This window comes from Vidua chalybeata, chromosome 1 (genome assembly GCF_026979565.1).
Source record: "Vidua chalybeata isolate OUT-0048 chromosome 1, bVidCha1 merged haplotype, whole genome shotgun sequence".
In the NCBI taxonomy this organism is placed as follows: domain Eukaryota; kingdom Metazoa; phylum Chordata; class Aves; order Passeriformes; family Viduidae; genus Vidua; species Vidua chalybeata.
Genome location: NC_071530.1, coordinates 748,104 through 766,819, shown reverse-complemented (window position 1 = coordinate 766,819; position 18,716 = coordinate 748,104). Strand labels below are relative to the sequence as shown.

The 18,716-nt window shown below is 51.4% G+C and overlaps 1 protein-coding gene across 1 annotated transcript in view; it reads left to right on the top strand.

Moving 5' to 3' along the window:
* The window catches only part of SMARCC1 (SWI/SNF related, matrix associated, actin dependent regulator of chromatin subfamily c member 1), a 65,918-nt gene that overhangs the window by 38,680 nt on the left and 8,522 nt on the right, over nucleotides 1–18,716 (top strand). Inside the window, exons 22-26 of the mRNA XM_053936519.1 lie at nucleotides 5,887–5,942; nucleotides 6,653–6,767; nucleotides 7,763–7,917; nucleotides 12,455–12,589; nucleotides 16,991–17,249. Of these exons, the coding sequence (XP_053792494.1) occupies nucleotides 5,887–5,942; nucleotides 6,653–6,767; nucleotides 7,763–7,917; nucleotides 12,455–12,589; nucleotides 16,991–17,249 (720 nt within the window). The remainder of the gene's footprint in view (nucleotides 1–5,886; nucleotides 5,943–6,652; nucleotides 6,768–7,762; nucleotides 7,918–12,454; nucleotides 12,590–16,990; nucleotides 17,250–18,716) is intronic.

Below are 18,716 nucleotides of genomic sequence, written 5' to 3'. Positions count from 1 at the left end.
CTGAGGCCGTTCCCTCTTGTCCTGAACGTGTCCCCCTGTGACACATTCGCTGCTGGAGCCTTCCCCATTGCCAGGCTGCAGCTTGGCCCTTTCTGGCCCTTCCTCTGGAGGAGTTTGTGCCCGAGCTGGCAGTGGGGACTGTGAGGTGCCTGGCAGTGGTGCCTGGGGGTCTCGGGGCTGGTGCCACCCCGCAGGCAGTTGTGGGTGAGCAGTGTGGGGAGCTGGGCCGGCCCTGCCCCGGCGGCGTTAATGCGATTTCTGCTGGGCTGTGACTAATGGAATAAATTAGGGCAGGAGCAGATGGTTCTCCCTGGGGGAGCTGCTCAGCCCGAGTGAACTGGGTCACTCAGCAATCTGTGGTGCCTCCCACCCCCCAGAGCTGGGCACGGGCACCCCGAGTGTCCATGGCAGAGGTGGTGCCACGGGCTGTGGCCGTGGCTCGGACACTGGGGGATTGTACCCCAGAGCTGTGCAGGGATGGAAACGCCTGCTGGGGCTTCCACGTGGCACTGAAGGTCCACTGGCTGTTGTACTGGCAGAGAATCAAAGGATGTTGGGCTGGAAGGGACCTCAAGGATCATCCAGTGCCACAGGAACACTGCCCACTGTCCCAGGCTGCTCCAAACCTAATCCAGCCTGGCCTTGGGCACTGCCAGGGATCCAGGGGCAGCCCCAGCTGCTCTGGGAAATCTATTCCAGTCCCTCCCCACCCTCACAGAGAACAATTCCTTCCCAATATCCAGTCTAACCCTGCCCTCTTTCTCTTCAAAGCCATTCCCTGTGTCCTGTCCCTCCATCCATTCTGTAATGGAATCACAGAATGCTGGTTTTATATTTAAATGCAACTATGGAGAAAGAAAAGTATCTGCCTGAGGTTCCATACTAGAATTAAAGTTCATTAGTTGTTATATTTCAAAAATAAAATTATATCAGAGCTCCATAATAATTTTAAAAGTATTTAAGATCAGTGAATTATAGTCAATATGGAATGTGAAAAGGGAAAATGACTGGAACAGATTGGAGGAGCTTAAGTTAATACCCAAGAATCTCTTCTTCTAAGTCTTCATTGTTAGGTTTTGTAAGAGCTGGTGATAATTCCTTTTAAGTTGATAAAGTGAGGCTTCAGTGGAGTTACGAGGAGACTGGAGTGGTTCAGATGCTGTGGTGAGAGTGGTGGACTCTGTCTCCTGCTTTCATAGAGTCATAGAAAGGTTTGGGTTGGAAGGACCCTAAATCCCAGCCAGTGCCACTCCTGCCATGGCAGGGACACCTCCCACTGTCCCAGGCTGCTCCAAGCCCTGTCCAGCCTGGCCTTGGGCACTGCCAGGGATCCAGGGGCAGCCACAGCTGCTCTGGACAGTCTGCTCTAAGGTTTTAAAGCAGTTCCCACAATAAAGGCCAAGAGCTTTGAGTCCTGCCCCAGTGCAGGCTGTGGGAGAATGCTGGGAGCTGCTCTGCAGCTGTGTCGGTGACAAGGGCCCGAGGGGAGCCAAGGGGGATCCAGCTCTTCAGCTTGGGATTGAGCTCCAGAGAAGGGCAATGTGCAGCACACCTGTGGTGTTTAATCATTTCTAGGAAGCCTTTGTTCATGTCTTTCCAAGCTGGTTAATGACACTGATGTCTCTGAAGGGGCTGTGTGGGGTACCTGAGCATTTCAGGTCTTACTCCAACAAGTATTTCCACTGACAGCAGTCCTGGGGGCCTCAGGCTGGGGCTGCTCTGTGCCAGTGAGGGACTGTGGTTTGATTTCCTGCATCCCATCACCTGCAAACAGTGCCAGAGGAGGGTTACATTCACCTTTTTGAGCATGGGTTTGACTCATTCCCACACACACACTCTAGGAAACCACACACAAGGAGGGCACATGCACACAGTTGTTTTAGGCATGTTTGGCAGGGAGATTTCTCTGCTGCTCTCCAGGGTGAGAGCTCTGAGGTGATGGAAGCATTTCTAAAGCAGTGGATTCCAGAGAGCCTGGAATATAATAATATTAAGAATGATACAGGTTTGGGTGTGCCCTGGTGCCTGAGTCTGCACCACTGGGGGCTTGAGCCCATCACTCCTCTCCTGGTGAGTTCTGTGTCTCACACAAAAGCTGCTGTGGCTTTTCCAGCTCCCCCAGCAGCATTCCCAGCTCCCCAGGCTTCCCCATGGAGCCCCCCTGTTGCTGAGCCCCAGGCTGTGTGAGGCAGGAGCAGAGGCAGGTCTGGTGGCTGTGCAGCCCTGATTTATTGTGGGAAATGTAAATGATGGTTTAGATAACAGCATCATTATCATACCCAGGGCTGGGATGCTTCCACAGCTATAGTGTATTTCCTCTCAATTAAATATTAATGTCCCAGCCTGGCTGTGACAGGTTGTGTGTTGCCTCAGTGAGAAGAGAGGAGTCTGGAGGGCATCTTAAACTGTTTGCTGAGCTGAAGCTCAGGCAGGTGACTCCACTTGTGTTTGCAGAGCTTTGTTTGTTCCTCTCACGACAGCGGAGGTTCCGGGTCTGCCGCTTCTGCATCTCTTCGGTAACGCAGGGAGTTCTTAGCAGGGAGATGTTTCACAGGTTTCCTTGTTGACCTAAAGTCCATTTAAGTTCTCTCTGAAGTCACTGGCTTGGGCAGAGCTCAGCTCCGAGTTCCTCATGTGTTAGAAAAAATGGCTCAGTGTTCTTGGAGAAAATGTGCAAAACGGAACAAAATTCCACAGAAATGGAATACCTGCTGATTCAGGTGGAAAGAGGGGCTTGGAGAGGTGATGATTCCTCATCTCCCAGTGGATTTTCCCTCTTGAGAGGTGTCCTGGGGTGGCTCACAACCATCTGCCTCTTCCTGACCTAAGAACTGTCCTTTTATTCAGGGAGCAGGGACGGGAGGAGAGGGAGCGGCCTCAGGATGTGCCAGGGGAGGCTCAGGGTGGACAGCAGCAGGAATTTCTTCATGGAAAGGTTGTTAAATATTGGCAGGGGCTGTCCAGGGAGGTGTTGGAGTGCCCATCCCTGGAGGTGTCCCAGGAATTCCTGGCTGTGGCACTCGGAGCTCTGGGCTGGGGGCAAGGTGGGCATTGGCACAGGGTGGACTCCATGGTCTCAGGGATGTATTCCAGCTTTAATGATTCTGGGATTCTGTGATCCTTGATTCCCACATCCTGCAAGGTGCAACATCAAACCTGCTGAAGAGAGTGCAAGAGCATCTTTGGTGCAGGGGAAAGGGATTTCAGGAGCTCTCTCCTTAAAGTCAAGGCTTCCCCCTTTGTCCCAGGGACACGGATCTCCAACTGATCAATTCCTCTGGGATGTATTTTCATTAAGCTCATTAGCTCACACAGTAAAATCGGTACAGTTGTGTTTGTGCCTGTGCCAGGGGCCAGAGGCAATTCTGTCATGGCTGTGCAGAAGGTCAGGCATGCTTTGGGCTTTGTGTCACCCTTTCATTTTGGAATTACAGATTAAGTTTTACCAGACTATTTACTATTTTGGGGAATTCTTCATGGCAAGGGATGTTAAATATTAGAAGGGGCTGCCCAGGGAGGTGGTGGAGTCCAGAGGTGTCCCAGGATGTGGCACTCAGTGCTCTGGGCTGGGGACAAGGTGGGGATCAGACACAGCTTGGACTCAGTGTCCTGAAGGTCTTTTCCAGCCTTAATGACTCTGGGATCCTTTGAGCAGCGTGTTTGAGCAGGATTTAGAACCAAAACCCTGCTTCCACCCAGGCAAACTCATTTCCCCCCAGACTAACAAGAGGTGATGGAGTCTGTTGTCCCCGTGTCCCGCGTTGTCCCAGCCGTGGTGGCCCTGGGAGCTGCAGCCACCGTGCTGTCGCTGCGTGTCAGGGCTCTGCAGCTGATGCAGGAAAACTCTTTTCAAAACCCATTGACTACAACCTGTCTGGAGCTGCCAGCCTCATTTTGACCTCACGTGTGCTGCTGCAGCCAGAAGCAGGGGAGCGAGGTTAAATCAGGATGTTGGCAATAATCCTGGTGTCACACGTCCCTTCCTTCCCAGGTGTCCCTGGGATGGGAAGGAGCACTTGGGTTTGGGTGGTGTCCATCAATGTGTCCTGACACAAGGGAGGCTCTGGGAGCACTTGGAGATGCTCTGTGTGCTTTTCCTTGAGAAAATCCTCTCTGAAGAGAGGATGGGAAGCAGTTTGTCTTTCTGGGATGTCCAGTTTGTTTGGAACTCCTACCTGCTGGGGGGGTCAGGCTCTGCTCCCAGGGAACAGGGACAGGAGAAATGGCCTCAGGCTGGGCCAGGGGAGGCTCACCAGCAGGAATTTCCCCATGGAAAGTGTGCTCAGGCCTTGGCAGGGGCTGCCCAGGGAGGTTTGGAGTGCCCACCCCTGGAGGTGTCCCAGGAATTCCTGGATGTGGCACTCGGAGCTCTGGGCTGGGGACAAGGTGGGGATCAGGCACAGGGTGCACCTGATGGGGCTGGGAGGGCTTTTCCAGCCTCAGTAATCCTGGGATCCTGTGACTTTCTCCACAGCAGCAGCATCAGTCCCTCAACAGCTCCCATGGTCCATGGTCTCCTGGCCAGAGCAGCTGTGGCTGCCCCTGGATCCACCTGGATCCCTGCCTGGCAGTGTCCAAGGCCAGGCTGGACAGGGCTTGGAGCACCCCAGGACAGTGGAAGGTGTCCCTGCCCATGGCAGGGTGGGAATGGGATGATCTCAATGATCCTCCCCACCCAAAAAAGGAAATTATGTATTTCTATGCAGTATTTTTTTGGTTTGAGTTCCACCAACCTGGACACACTCGGACTGTTCTGCACTTTGTCTCCCCTTTTTTGTCTTAAAGGATTGAATCCAGCTTTCTTTGTAAATCCTTCCCTTTCCTGGGAGGAATGACACTTTCCAGCCCAGTTTGAAACTCTGCTTCTAGGCTTGAAAGAGCTGTCTGACAAAATCTAATCGAGATTTTCCCTGTGACATTATTGGGTCACTAAATCCTAACTCTGAGATAAAACCTGTGAGGGAGAACGTCCCCAGTCTCCCTAAATTGAATTATGGTGGCAGATAGTTCAGATAAGTGGGTTTATCATCTTAAAATAGGCCAAGAGGAAAACTGTTACCCTTCAGTCAGACATTTTAGTTGGTTTTTCTTACATATGGAAGGGACTTGTGTAAAAATTGCTCTACAGAACTGTTGCTGTTCAAGAAGAACACTTCGTACCTTGTTTTTCCTCAGTGTAGCACACAGGAATTAGCAGGAAAATGAGGATTACTGAAAATGAGCCCCCAGCACCAGCTGATGTCTTCAGAAGCTTAGAGATGGATCAGGGCTTGTCACCAGCAGTTCTGCATCACCCCAGTCCAGGATCTAAATAAGCTCCTTTAATGCCTCTGTATAAATTGTGAAATCCTTGGCCAGGACCACGAGGTTGTGCTTCCTCCTGTCCCTCCTTGCAGAGCTGTGGATAAATTGGGATTTCTTGAACTCCTAAACAATCCCACAGAAAATCAGGGATTCTGGCACATGATCCAGGCACATCCATGGTGTTTCCATGGCTGGTTGTTACTCCTGATCTCCAGAACCAGCTGGCTTTACAGGACCATGTGAAATCAGTGTGTTCTAAAGCAGGAAATGAATTGCCAAATGGTGCACAGGGATGCACTCCCAGCTCTTGCAGCACTCCTGCTGCGAGGTGCACCCATCCAGCACCTGGAACAGTGACTCCTTAATCATTGTCTTTATTATTCCTTCTATTATTCCTTCTTCTGTCCTCGTGTTGGTGCCATCCAGCCTGCCTTGTCTGGTCTGGTTTAGGGCTGGAGGGGGCTGGAAGTGCCCCGGGCAGGGCAGGGTTGGAGCAGCAGATTTTAGTTAGCCCAAAACAGACAGTGAGTGTGGGGAGTGGCTGTGGGGGCAATTCTGAAACCCTCCCTCTTTGTTTCTCAGATGGAGCTGAGGAGGAGAAGATGGAAACGGAGGCAGAGGGGCAGCCAGCAGAGAAGGTGAGTTTGGGTCTGCTGGCAGGAGGCTCCTGGCACTTAAATCCTGAATTTACCTGCTAAATTATTCTAATATTCAAATAATTATTATTTTGTTTATGTATTAATATAATGATGTTTAATAGGTATTATAATAAATTAATGTTTTGATTGTATATGTAAATTTAATTTTTAAATTATTATTTATTTATTATTTAATTCCTGCTACGTTCCTGACAAGTAAATGGAGATGGGTTTTTTTCTGGAATCTGCAGCAACAAGAGATATTTCTTCTTGCCTCCTTCACCAGATGAAGAGTCCAGACTAACCTGGGGCTGATCAGTGCAGCCTTGGGGTTATTTCCCATTCTGTTTTCAGGTAGTTCTGCCTCCCTGATAAACAGGGACATTTGGGAAGAGATAAGTGGGGAAGACCCACTCAGGGCTTGGAAATCTGCATGTTCCCAGACATCCCATGATTCTGTGATCTTAGTTCAGGAGTTTTTGTGCCCACAGAGTGCCCCAGCTTGGCCTGGGTCACTGCACTTGGTCCAGTTTAGCATTTACTTTTATTCACATTTTGGGTTTGTTCATCAAATTCGGCTCAAGCAGCAGCCGCCCTTTAAAATGCAATCTCCTCCACTGTGGTACTGAATCCCTTGGAGGGCCATGAACAAAGTTAACAGTGAATATCTTCTCTCCCTGCCACTGTCCCACCACTCCCATCCCCTCCAGGTGGAGAGCAAAGCCGAGAGCGAAGCCGAGGAAGGGGAGAAGGTCCCGGAAGGGGAGAACGAGCGGAACGCGGAGAAGGAGCCGGAGGGCGAAGGGGCTGCGGAGCCCAAGACAGGTGACAGTGACAGCTGCTACTGCTCCAGCTCCTCCCCAGAGTGCCTGGGACAGGCCCCAGCTGGGCTGGCACCTGGCACCTGGCTGCCCTGGCACCTCGGCTGCGCTGTGTGCAGAGCAGCGGGTTCCACCCCGACCTCCCTGCAGAGCTCAGGCACCAAATCCAGCCCTGGGCATGGGGGAGCAGCTGCAGCCCCAACGTGCCTGTGGGCCACAGAAATGGGGGGGTTTGCCCAAATTCCACGGTATTTGATCACTTTGGATGCAAGGAAGTGGAACTGCTGGAGGTGTTTAAGGTTGGACAGGGCTGGGAGCAACCTGGGACAGTGGGAGGTGTCCCTGCCCATGGCAGGGGTGGCACTGGGTGGGCTTTAAGGCCCCTTCCAACCCAACCATTCTGGGATTCTCTGCTCACTTCTCCTCTTGGAAGTTAATATTTCAGCTCAGTTTCCCTGGGAAGTGATGCAGAGCCTGGATTTTGACAGGCTGAGGAGTAACAGCATCTACATAAAACCTTATTCTTTTTGTCATCTCCCCTGTGCCTCATAAAATCATGGAAGGTTTTGGGTTGGAAGGGACCTCAAGGGTCATCCACTGCCACCCCTGCCATGGCAGGGACACCTTCCACCATCCCAGGCTGCCCCAAGCCCTGTCCAGCCTGGCCTTGGCCACTACCAGGGATGGGAATGGATATATTTGTTAGATTCAGGATTTTAGCCCTGTGTAGCATAAGGAGCATTTGGATTTAATGGAGTTGATTTGGAAATGATGAGGGGAAGCTGATGGCAGGTGCTGAATTGAGAGGATGGCAATGAAAAGCATTTGAAGTTGCCCCATTTGTTGGATCAGATCCTCTCAAACTGGGGTTCCCCTGTCAGCATTTGGATGGGGAGCAGTGCTGGAACTGGGGGTGAGTTAATTAGTGCCTGAGTAATTAGTGTGGTGCCCTCCCTTCCTGGGCACACGTGTAACAGACGGGGCTGGGATGTCTTGCAGAGGAAAAGGAGGCAGAGGAGAACAAGGAGAATGTTGACGGCAGCAAGGACAAAGAGGCTGAGGCTGGGAAGAAGAAAGTGGAACATGAGATCTCCGAGGGAAACGTGGCCACAGCTGCAGCTGCTGCCCTGGCCTCTGCTGCCACCAAAGCCAAGGTTGGTGCTGTCCAGCAGCCTGGGGCTCTCGGGGTGCAGGTGTCGAGGTGAGCCCGAGAGGGTAAAAGTGTAAAAGTGTAAAAGTCCTTGTTCCCAGCCCCGCAGCCACAGGAGGAGTCTGAACGCGCAGGGCCGGCTTCTCAAGGCTGTTTATTTTCCCTGATCTAGAACATTCTCTCTCTGCCCTGCTGAGCTCTGTCCAGCAGCTCGGCCATGGCATTCTGTCTGCCCTCAGGGCAGTGTTCACATTTTATACCAAAAACTCTGTGTGCTGTGGTTACAATAACGTGCCAATGTCTGTCATTGGTGTTGGGCAGTGTGTCTGTGCCTGAAACCAACAGAAAAGTGTCACCAGCACAGCAAGACATGGAGGGCAAGGAGAAGGAGAAGAAGGTCAGGACACACCCAAATCCCTCCATCTTGTCCTCTGAACCCCATTCTAAAAACCCCAAAATTCTACTTTTCCACCCTGTGTTAATTCACCTATCACACTACTCAAACCCCCTGTGGCTGGTAATTCCTCACACAGAGTTGGCAGTTTTTCCCACGGGCTAAAATGGAAGCCACAGGTGTTTTTGACTTTGTGCCAGGGTCTGTGAGCCCCTGCCAGGGTCTGGAGCCAGCCAGGGCAGCCACAGGGGTGTCCTGGGCTCTGACATGGGCCTGGCTTCCGGGGACAGCAGAGCTCTGCCTGGAGTGCCCCTTGGTCCCAGCGCTGTGGAGGTCACCCTGTGACCCCTGACACCTCACAGAGCTCAAGAGCTGCCTTAATTTCTCCTGCCTGAGCCCCTGGGGAAGATAATGAGCAGTTTTAATTAAGCAGCTCCCTGGGCGATTATGGGCTGCATGAACATCCCTCAGGAATAGCCCCGAAGTGTGTGGGACTTCTTGGCAAGGCTTTTGGCTGCTGGGGGGTCTGGCTGTGGTGCTGAGGGGCACAAACCCTCTGATGTCCTCTCCTGCTGCCCCAGGGCTCCACACAAAGCCCTGGGCTCCGGGTGGGGCCCTGTTCAGTCCTGGCCCTGCAGCTTCCACAGCCACCTTAATGCTCTTGTCTTTTGTTCCCAGTTCTGTTAAAAGCACCTTGGTGTGTCCCCTTAAACTCCTGTTTGTGTGTGGTCTCTAATGAGCTGTGTTGAATCAGCTTTTCTTTACCCTCTAATTACTAATTGCACGTTGTCTTGCCTTTCCTTTTTGCAGGAACCACACTGCTTTCGTTGCTTTTAGAGTTATCTTTTTCAAATCTGTTTTTTTCTTTACAAATTTCTCTGGATTCAAGTTTTAATTTGGGTTTTTTAATAGCTCTTGGATTCAGTACCACATTCCACGTCCACCTGCTTTATAGAAACCAAGAGCAAGGCTTGGGTGTTTATTGCTGATGGATTTCCATGGATAGAAGGAGGTGGTGTGTGTTCTATTAACTTTTTCACTCTGATCTTTGGCTCTTTAACTTCAGACTTTTCCCCAGCTGCATCCCCCAGAGTGAGGACAGTGGGTCCTTGCAGTCCCTCCTTTTGAGCCCAGGAGATGGAGGATGTTTTAGTTCTTACCTTTCAAAGCAGGCTGTAAAATCCCACATGGCAGACAGCTCCCTGTCCATTAAAATCCCAAACTGCAGGCAAAGCTGAGGTTCAGTATTTTGGTGAAGTGCAGAGCCCAGAGTGGCTCTCAGTTCATCAGACTCACAGATATCCTCAGCCAAGTTGGGAAAACCTGGATCTGTATGAGGAGACGTGAGATTTGATCTGTGTTTTATGGAAGGCCACTTGCTCCAAGTGAAGAGGAGCTGCTGCTCCCTTCCCCTGGAGATAAGGAGTTGGAGGAGCAGGGACCTGGCTGGTGGCACTTTTCATTATGGCAGGAATAATGTTCTGGAAGAGCTTCAGCTTTCCATTTCAGGGAATAATGTATTGTAATTAGGAGGTTGACACTTCAGAGTAGCGTTCAGGTTCAGCAGGGATTTCTCTTCCCACTCCCTTAAAAAGCCAGACAATAGCAGAGCTTTGGGTGGTCTGTGTCTTGTCTGAGGGAGTAATTAAACTCTTCATCATAAACTCTAGGCCTGGTCATGTGAAAAGCTGTTTTCCTTAGGATTTTATATCAGAGCAATATTGCACTTGGATTCTGAGTGAAGATGGGGGTTAAAGACAAGGGATTGAATTGAAGTGGGGGTTTTGTTTGTTTGGGGTTTTTTTTTTCTTTTTTTTTCTTTTTTTTTTCTTTTTTTTTTTTTTTTTTCTTTTTTTTTTTCTTTTTTTTTTTTTTTTCTTTTTTTCTTTTGGCATCAGTGGCTTCCAAAAGTTGAGTTGTGCTGTTTGGGAAATGATGAACATGAATGTTCAGGGTGAGACTCTGCAATTCATACGGACCAACAACTGAAATGTGTTTTCACAGGTTCTGGTGTCTGAACAAACACCATTAGAATTTAAGTACCTTCTGCTCATTTTCCTCTCAATGGACACCCAGTGTGAGCTGGTTTTTCCTGTCTGTGCAAAAGTATCCCTGATGGCTCCTGCTCTGCTCCAGCTGGGACTGAGCTGCAGAACTGCTGCTCCTGATCCACCACTGCCCCTTCCCAGAACTGTTCTGGTCCCAGCTTGACATCCTGCCAAGCACTGAGCTCATGACCTCCCCAAATTCCTGGTTGAGGTGGCTGGGACTGAAGAGAGCATTCCTAGAAGCTGCTGATCCCAGTGGTGCAGCAGGGCTCCAGCAGAGCTGGCCTGGGGACAGGGGATGGAGGGACAGGACACAGGGAGTGGCTCCCACTGCCACAGGGCAGGGATGGGTGGGAGATTGGGAATTAGGAATTCCTGGCTATGAGCATGGTGAGGCTTGGCACAGGTGCCCAGAGCAGCTGTGGCTGCCCCTGGATCCCTGGCAGTGCCCAAGGCCAGGCTGGATGGGCTTGGAGCAGCCTGGGACAGTGGGAGGTGTCCCTGCCATGGCAGGGGTGGCACTGGGTGGGTTATGAGGTCCCTTCCCACCCAAACCATTCATGCATTCCATGATTCTTTTTTATAGAATCATTTAGGTTGGAAAAGCCCTTTAGGATCACTTGATGACTCAAGGCTGGTGCAGTGATGGGTTTATCAGGCATTTCAAATTACCTCTGAATTTGTGTTCCTGATTTTCCTCAGCTGCAGCTGTAGGGACTTGTCCTTTACCCATGGAACCCCCTGGGTAATGCCAGGCTGAGCCTCTTTGAGTCTCTCTAGGAAAAACTTCAGGGATAATTTCCTTTCCAAAGTGTATTTTGAGACCTGTCCTTTACCTAATCACATGCTTTGCTCAGATGTTCACCCATTTCATTTTTAAAATTGCACATGTGAAGCAGAGTGAAATGTTTTGTAGATCACTCTGTATCACCAGGTGATTCCCTCACTCTGAATTTTCATACAAACGAGTTTATTTTACTAAACAGTGTTACTTGACATGAAATTTCCTGTTCTGTCAGCTTTGTTTCATTATTCTGTGTGCAGCACTTTGGTCAGTTTTGGAACAGCTGCTGGAATTTCTCTGGGATGTGGTGTTGGATGAGCTTGGGGTCACTCTGGTTCTCTCAGACCTGATTTGAAATTCACTGTAGAGAGTCAGGAGTGCATTTACCCACATTTGCTGAGCCCTCCCTCACTGGGTCAGGGAGCTGAACGCTGTCGAATGGCACAGTATCACATGGGTTTGAGAAATTCAGGGTCTGCTCAGGCTTCCAGGGAGGTTTTTCATGCTGCTTTGCTCCAGCTCTGTGTTTGTCCCAGTTCTGAGCCAGTTTGGGGCCCAGCTCCCTCTGCAGGGGTCTGCTTGCAGCTGGAGCTGGATGAGCTCCAGCTTTTCCTTGTTTCCCTCTTGCCCTCAGCCCTCACCTTTCCCTTGGACACATCTGGGAGCTCAGAGCCCCCAAGCAGGGTTCACTCTCAGGGTGTTCTCATGCCGAGCTGCAGGTTTTTAACAGAAACAGGGAAAGGCATCATGACCACACTTGTCACACTCTGAGGGTGTGAAACACTTCCATGGCTGCCTCGTGTATCAAATATATATACACAGATCTCTGGTTATTTATGTGTGGATATAAATGGCATGAAGTTAATCCTTATAAAAGTCAGTTTGCCTTCTGCTTGAGGAAAATCTATTTTAATGGCAAAGACACAGCAGTGCCATCTCCCTGGTTTGGGGTCACTCTGGGTCACAGCCTCCTGTGTGTGTCCTGCTGGGAGCTTTTGGGGTGCCCCTCAGCTGATTCCACTGAACAGACCCTTCCTTCTCCCTCATCTGCATTCCCACTGGGAGTGCTCCATGTGCCCAGTGCTTGATTGCTCTGAGCATCCTCCACACTTCTTGTATGAAACCTTCACACCTATTTATTTGATTAAAACCTTAATAATCTTCCAAGGGCCTCTGGTTCCCAGCACAAATTTATAATCTAATTCCCTGTTTCCTGCCAGAAGTGGAACAGGATGGCTGGAGCTGGATGGTTCCCTCCCTCCAAGCCCCTTCCTGTGCCCAGTGTCACAGAGCAACCCCTGTGTTTCATCCCCAGCACCTGGCAGCTGTGGAGGAGAGGAAGATCAAGTCCCTGGTGGCCCTTCTGGTGGAGACTCAGATGAAGAAGCTGGAGATAAAACTTCGCCACTTTGAGGAGCTGGAAACCATCATGGACCGGGAGAAAGAGGCAGTAAGTGGAATTTGGGATTAAATCTCTCTCTGCAAAGGTCTGTGGGCCAGCATCTGGAAAACCAGCAGCTGCTCTCCTCTCCTTTGTGTCCTTCTCCTTCAGCTGCAATCCATAATTCCCTCCCACAGAGGATTTGAGCCTGTCCTCCTCTGTCCTGTGCTTTCTCTGTTCCATAAGCAGCACACTGGGGGTATCCTGGATTTGCTCTCCATCCTTGCTCCAGGCAGGAACTGGAACTGAGCTTTGTGTGGCCTTTTCACACGGATTGTGTCTGACCTAAGAGCAGCTTTTCCCTGGCAAGAGGGAAAGGGGTGGACCCCTCCCTTCCCTAGGGGAGGGAGCCTTTCCCCCTGACCCCAGTGAAGAGGGGGTTCCAAGCAGACAGTTCAGGTTTTGGGGGGCACTCGGAGCAGCTCTTGGGAAAGCAGTGGAAATGGGATGTGGAGGTGCAAGGGGAATGCTCAGGAGTGGCAGCCTCACTTTGTGGTGATGGTGGTGGGTTTGCCTGAGCTGGGAAGGCAGCAGCAGCTTCAGGAGAGGGGAAGGGAGTGAGGTCAGGACATTGGGAGGAGCTGTCTGGGCCTGGATTACTCAGGAATTACGAGCAGTTGTGTCACGTGTAGTGCCAGAGGCACTGGAGAAGTGTTTCCTCTGCAGCTGCTTGAAAGATGACTCAAAATCTCATTTCTATCAGAATTCCCAGTTCTTAATTTCTTTCTTCTGTTGTGTAGCTGCCTCGTTGTTGTGAGTAGACAGTCACTATGGGTGGGTTGAAGATTCAACCTGGATTATGTTGATTCATAATTCCAGGGATTTCTGCATTTGCCCTTCTGTGTGAATTGAATGGAATTACACCCCCTTTGGCATTCATGGAACCCTGTCTCAGGCTGGAAAGGGCACCAGGTCCAACTCCTGCTCCTCACAGCACCCAGAACTAAGCCATGTGACCAAGAGCATCATGCAGGCATTCCCTGAGCCCTGCCAGGCCTGATGCCACGGCCACATCCCTGGGGAGCCTGACCCCCCCTCCATGGAGAACCTTTTCCAATCCAGAGTTCCCCTGATCACACTGATGGAGTTTGACAAGACGTGGACTTCTCTTGGAGCAGGATGTCAGCAGGAATTTCTGGATTGCTCCACATTCTCTGCTGTTTCAGTCTGTGTTTGATTGGCAGCTCAGGAAATGGACCCAACTCTTTTGGAAAGGTTCCCTGCAGATTCTTTCTTTGGGGGATATATTCCATTAGTGACAGGGAGGTTTTTTTCCTCCCTTTTGAGGCATATGACATTTCCCTTTTTAAAAATGTGCATGCAGATTTTCCCCTTGGCTTCCTGGTGGTTAAATCCGCTCTTTTCACCTGTCATTGTGGATATTTAGTGGAATAATTAAAGCAGCAAAACCTCCTTGCTGCCACTGCACACTGTGCCTGTCACTGCTGCTGCCCTGGCTTCTCCTTGCAGGGAAGGAGCAGGGCTTCTGAGTGTTGACAGGAATCAGGGCTGCAGACTGCAGGCTGTTACATTTCAGGCAAAACACATTTATTTGTGTTTGAGCTGAGCAGTGTCAGCAGTGCCAGTGCTCAGTGTGGGAAACCAGGGGCTCTTGGTGGAGCTTGGCTGACCCAGAATTTCTAATGGCACCTGAAGCTCTGCTGGTTCTGTTCAGGGAGGAATTCTTGAATCCCTGAGGTTGGAAAAGCCCTCCCAGACCATGGAGTCCCAGCTGTGCCCAATCCCCAGCCCGGAGGCGTTCCTTGGACTCCTCCAGGGATGGGCACTCCAAACCTCCCTGGGCAGCCCCTGCCAAGGCCTGAGCACCCTTTCCATGGGGAAATTCCCCCTGAAAGGAAGTTCTGTGCTGGAGATGAAGCTGCAGCACACTGATTTTGTTGTATGAGTGGACATTAAGTGCTTGTAGTTGCCCCTGCTGGTGCACCACTTTCACAGCAGCACAGAAGGGGGTGTTGGATGTTGGGGCATTGTCAGGTGTGACACCCAGAACCACCTCCCTGAATTCCAGCTCGTTTCCTGAGTGGGCTCTTGTGGGCAGACTCTGCAGGAGAGGGTCCAGCAGAGGCCACAGAGCTGTTCAGGGCTCTGGAGCATCTCTGCTGTGCACAGACTGCAGCAGCTGGGCCTGCTCAGCCTGGAGAAGGGAAGGCTCAGAGGGGATCCCACCAATGCACACAAATCTCTCAAACTGGGTGCCAGGAGAAGGCTGCCAGACTCTGCCCAGTGCCAGGACAAGGAGCAGTGGCCACAAAGCCAAGCACAAGAGCTCCAGCTCAGCAGGAGGAAGAGCCTCTCTCCATGGAGGGGCAGAGCCCTGGCACAGCTGCCCAGGGGGGCTGGAATCATCCCAAACCCAGCTGGACACATCCCAGGTGACCCTGCCCTGGCAGGGGGCTGGCCTGGGTGACATCCAGCCCCCAGCCCAGGAGCTCTGGGGTGGTTTGATGGCAGGAGCTGACCTTGGTGAAGGTTCTCAGCCTCGCTCCTGCCTCGTTCCAGCTGCAGGAATGCCTGAGATGGGAGAGCAGCTGCAAGTTGCTGATGGAGTTCCCACTGGAAATGTGGTCCTGGAAAAAGCTGGTTTAATGCCAGGCTGGGGGGACAGCTGGGGTTGTCTCTGAGGTGGTGACAGAGTCTGCTGCAGAAGCAGGGCTTTGGGTCTGCACTGGAGCCCAAGCTTAAGCTGGGCTCAGCTTTAGCACCAGCTCATGTTATAACTTGTCTTTCTGTGCCTTTTTCCTCTGCCCAACTGTCCTTCCTCATCCCAAGCATAGGGATTGTGTAGAAGGGAAGTTTTCCCTGGTTTTTGTTCTCCAATGTGAATTTTCAGGCACTGGCTGCTGTTTGGGCATCCTTGTAAAGACTCTTTTAAACTGTAACGGGATGGGGTGCCACGAAGAGAGCAAAAGCAGGGCCACAAAAGGGTCTCAAAGGAACAAAAAAGTGTTGCCTGAGCCTTTGTTTGGGGTCATTTGCAGGAATTCCTCTCCCAGCTGTCTGCCCCCTCGGGAATGTTTCCCCACACACCCCATTTCCCCGGTGGGGTGGATTTGTCGGGTGCTTCCCTCAGCTGTGTCAGAGCAGAAAAGAGCCAGGGCAGCGTGAATGATGCCATTGTGGCCGGCAGCAGCCTCACCCGGCCAGGATCATGTTTAATTCATGAGCTCGGCCCATCTGGGGCTGCTCAATGCCGCCTCTGTGGAGCTGCCTTGCCCTCCCCATCCCTGCCTTGTCAGCAGCCAGCCTGCCAGCACCGGCTACTGAGGGAGCTTTGGGATTTTTGGAGAACTCCTGCTAGGTGAGAGTCTCCTTGGCAACCTGCTTTTCAGCTGAATTGTGGAGTCTACCTTCAAACACTGCTGAAATATTTGTAAACGAGTCACGCAAGCCCCGGTCCGGTGCTAATGTGGGAATGGGTCAATATTCCTGAAATAAGTCAAGTATCACTTCCTTCACTAGGACCTGATCCATCACTCAAATGCCCAATGGTAGGAGGTGCTTTCTGTAGCTTTTTTTGTCTTTTCATGGAATCTCAGCCTGGTTTGGGTTGGAAGGATCTTCTGGATCATCCAGTTCCACCCAGGGCAGGGCACCTTCCCTAGGCCGGGTTGCTCAGGTCTCGCTCTCCACATGACTTCATAATTAATCAAAGTAGCCTATTTGATGTTAATTGGCCTAAATGACATGAGGTTTTTTACATAAAGCTCTTAATAGTGCAAATCTGTGTCTGGCTGCTGTGACATCCAATTCCTGCCCTCAAAGGATGGAGAAGGATCCTGCCTGTGATCCCTGAGTCCTGCAGCTGCACACACGTTCTGCTTCAGGCTTACCTAGAAAATCCCCTGGGATTCCTGTTCTCCCTCATTCCAGCAAGCAGAAGATGGAGAGAAAAACCCCCAGTTTGTTCCAGAGCTGTGCTAGGGCTGAGTCCTCAGTGCAGAGCTCAGTGAGTAACTGAGAGTTGCTGAGAGGTTTTAGGACAGAACAAGGTGAGTTCATGGGTTCCAGCTAGAAGGAGCTGCAGAGCCTTTCCCAGAACCTGCTGCAAACATCCACAGGACAGCAGTTCCTTTTGGGTTCCGTGGGGTTGGGATGAGAGGCTTCTTCCAGGCCAGCCCACTGAGTGGCAGGAGCACATTTGAGATGCATCATTGCTCACTCACCCCTGCTCTTTGTCCTGTCCTGGAGCAGCAGAGGCACATTGGAAATGCATCATTGCTCACTCACCTGTGCTCTTTGTCCTGTCCTGGAGCAGCAGAGGCAGGAGCACATTGGAAATGCATCATTGCTCACTCACCCCTGCTCTTTGTCCTGTCCTGGAGCAGCAGAGGCACGTTGGAAATGCATCATTGCTCACTCACCCCTGCTCTTTGTCCTGTCCTGGCACAGCTGGAGCAGCAGAGGCAGCAGCTGCTGACGGAGAGGCAGAACTTCCACATGGAGCAGCTCAAGTACGCCGAGTTAAGGGCTCGCCAGCAAATGGAGCAGCAGCACAGCCAGAACCCCCAGCAGCCCCACCAGCACCCCAGCGGGCCTGGCATCACCCCCCTGGGGGCACCAGCACACCCAGGGCTGCTGCCCCACCAGCAGCCCCCACCCTACCCCATGATGCACCACCAGATGCCACCTCCTCACCCACCTCAGCCAGGTAAGAGCTGGGAGTAGGGAATTCCTGCCCTGAGCCCTGAGGAGTGGGCCCAGAGGGAGAGGAGCTGCCAGGGGAGGCTGCCCAAGGGGCCCTGGGTGCTCTGGGGTACTGGTTTATAATGGTGCCACTGTCAGACAGAGTTTGCTGGAAAGGTGAGCTTTGCACGTTCTGCAGCTTCATCGTGGAGCTTCCAGCCCCGTTCCAGATGTGTGGAGGAGGTGTCTTAGGGAGGGTGGGAGCCCCAGAAGTCAGGAGTGGGGGATGCCAGGGGGCACCAGCAGGAGAAATGCCTTCCAGCCACAGGAATACACTTTTTTCCCTGGGAGGCTCATCAGCCCCAGAGCAGATTGTCCAGCAGGGCTGGGAGTCCCCTGCCTGGGATACTCAAGCTCTAAAGTAAAGTGAAATATGAAGCTGCCCCAAGCACTTCCAGATGTTTTTAGGTTATTTGTATTTCCTTAGAGTTTTTATACTGGGTAATCTGAGTGGATGCTCCTTCAAAAACAATCACTCCTCAAATTCTCCAGTTCATGGCACACCAAATGTACAGAAATGAAGGGAAAGGACTGGGACGAGCAGCAGAGGCAGGAAGCTCCTCAAGGACCTTCTTTGGCAGGAGGCCTGGCTGTGAGAGGTCCCTGTCTCCTGCCTGGATGTGTCAGAGCCAGGGGAGGGTCACAGGACCGTGTTGGTCAGAGGGGTCACCTGGAAGTCTCCAGTCCAGCCTCTCCTGCTGGCAGGGCACTTGTCCTGCTGAGGGTTGGCTGTCTCCAAGGGTGGGCACTCCTGATTCCAGAGGGTGGGGTGATCAGGTGATGATGTCAATTGGCAGCTTTTACTTGCTGAAAGTGGTTGAAATGGTAATTTAAAATTAAATAATAGTGCCAGGTATGTAGGAACCTGGTTGTGGGACTGGGTACAGCCAAGGAGAAGCTTGACCAAAACCTTCTCCAGAAGAAAACCTGATCAATTATTAGCCAGAAATATTTGGGAAGATTTTTCATAGGCGGCTGCTGAAGAAGCTGGAATGTTTGGGTGTCATAATCCACGTAGAACATGGCAACAAGAAGCTGCAGAAACTTGAGTTTTCCTCTTGAGACAAAAAGTGGTTTGGGGAGGAGCAGAAGGGCACAGGAAAACAGCAGGATTTGCAGGTGACCAGGAAAATGGGAAGTATCTAATCCAAGTGGATCTGCAGAATAATCCAAGTGGGTTCCCTCAGCAGGTGCAGAGTTCTGGTGACTGGGCAGGAAGAGTTGTCTGGTGAGGCTCAGGCTCACTCTGTTTTTGAGGCTCAGGGAGTTCCTGGGTTTACTGTGGACAAAAATCCCTGGGACTGGGAGCTGGTTTGCTTTTTGTTGGAATTAAATTGGGAGTGTGATAAAAGCAAGGTCTAGTTTTAGACTCAGATGTAACATCCTGGCTCCCTGGGTCTGTTGTGGGGTGTGGACAGCTCAGGGCTGCTCA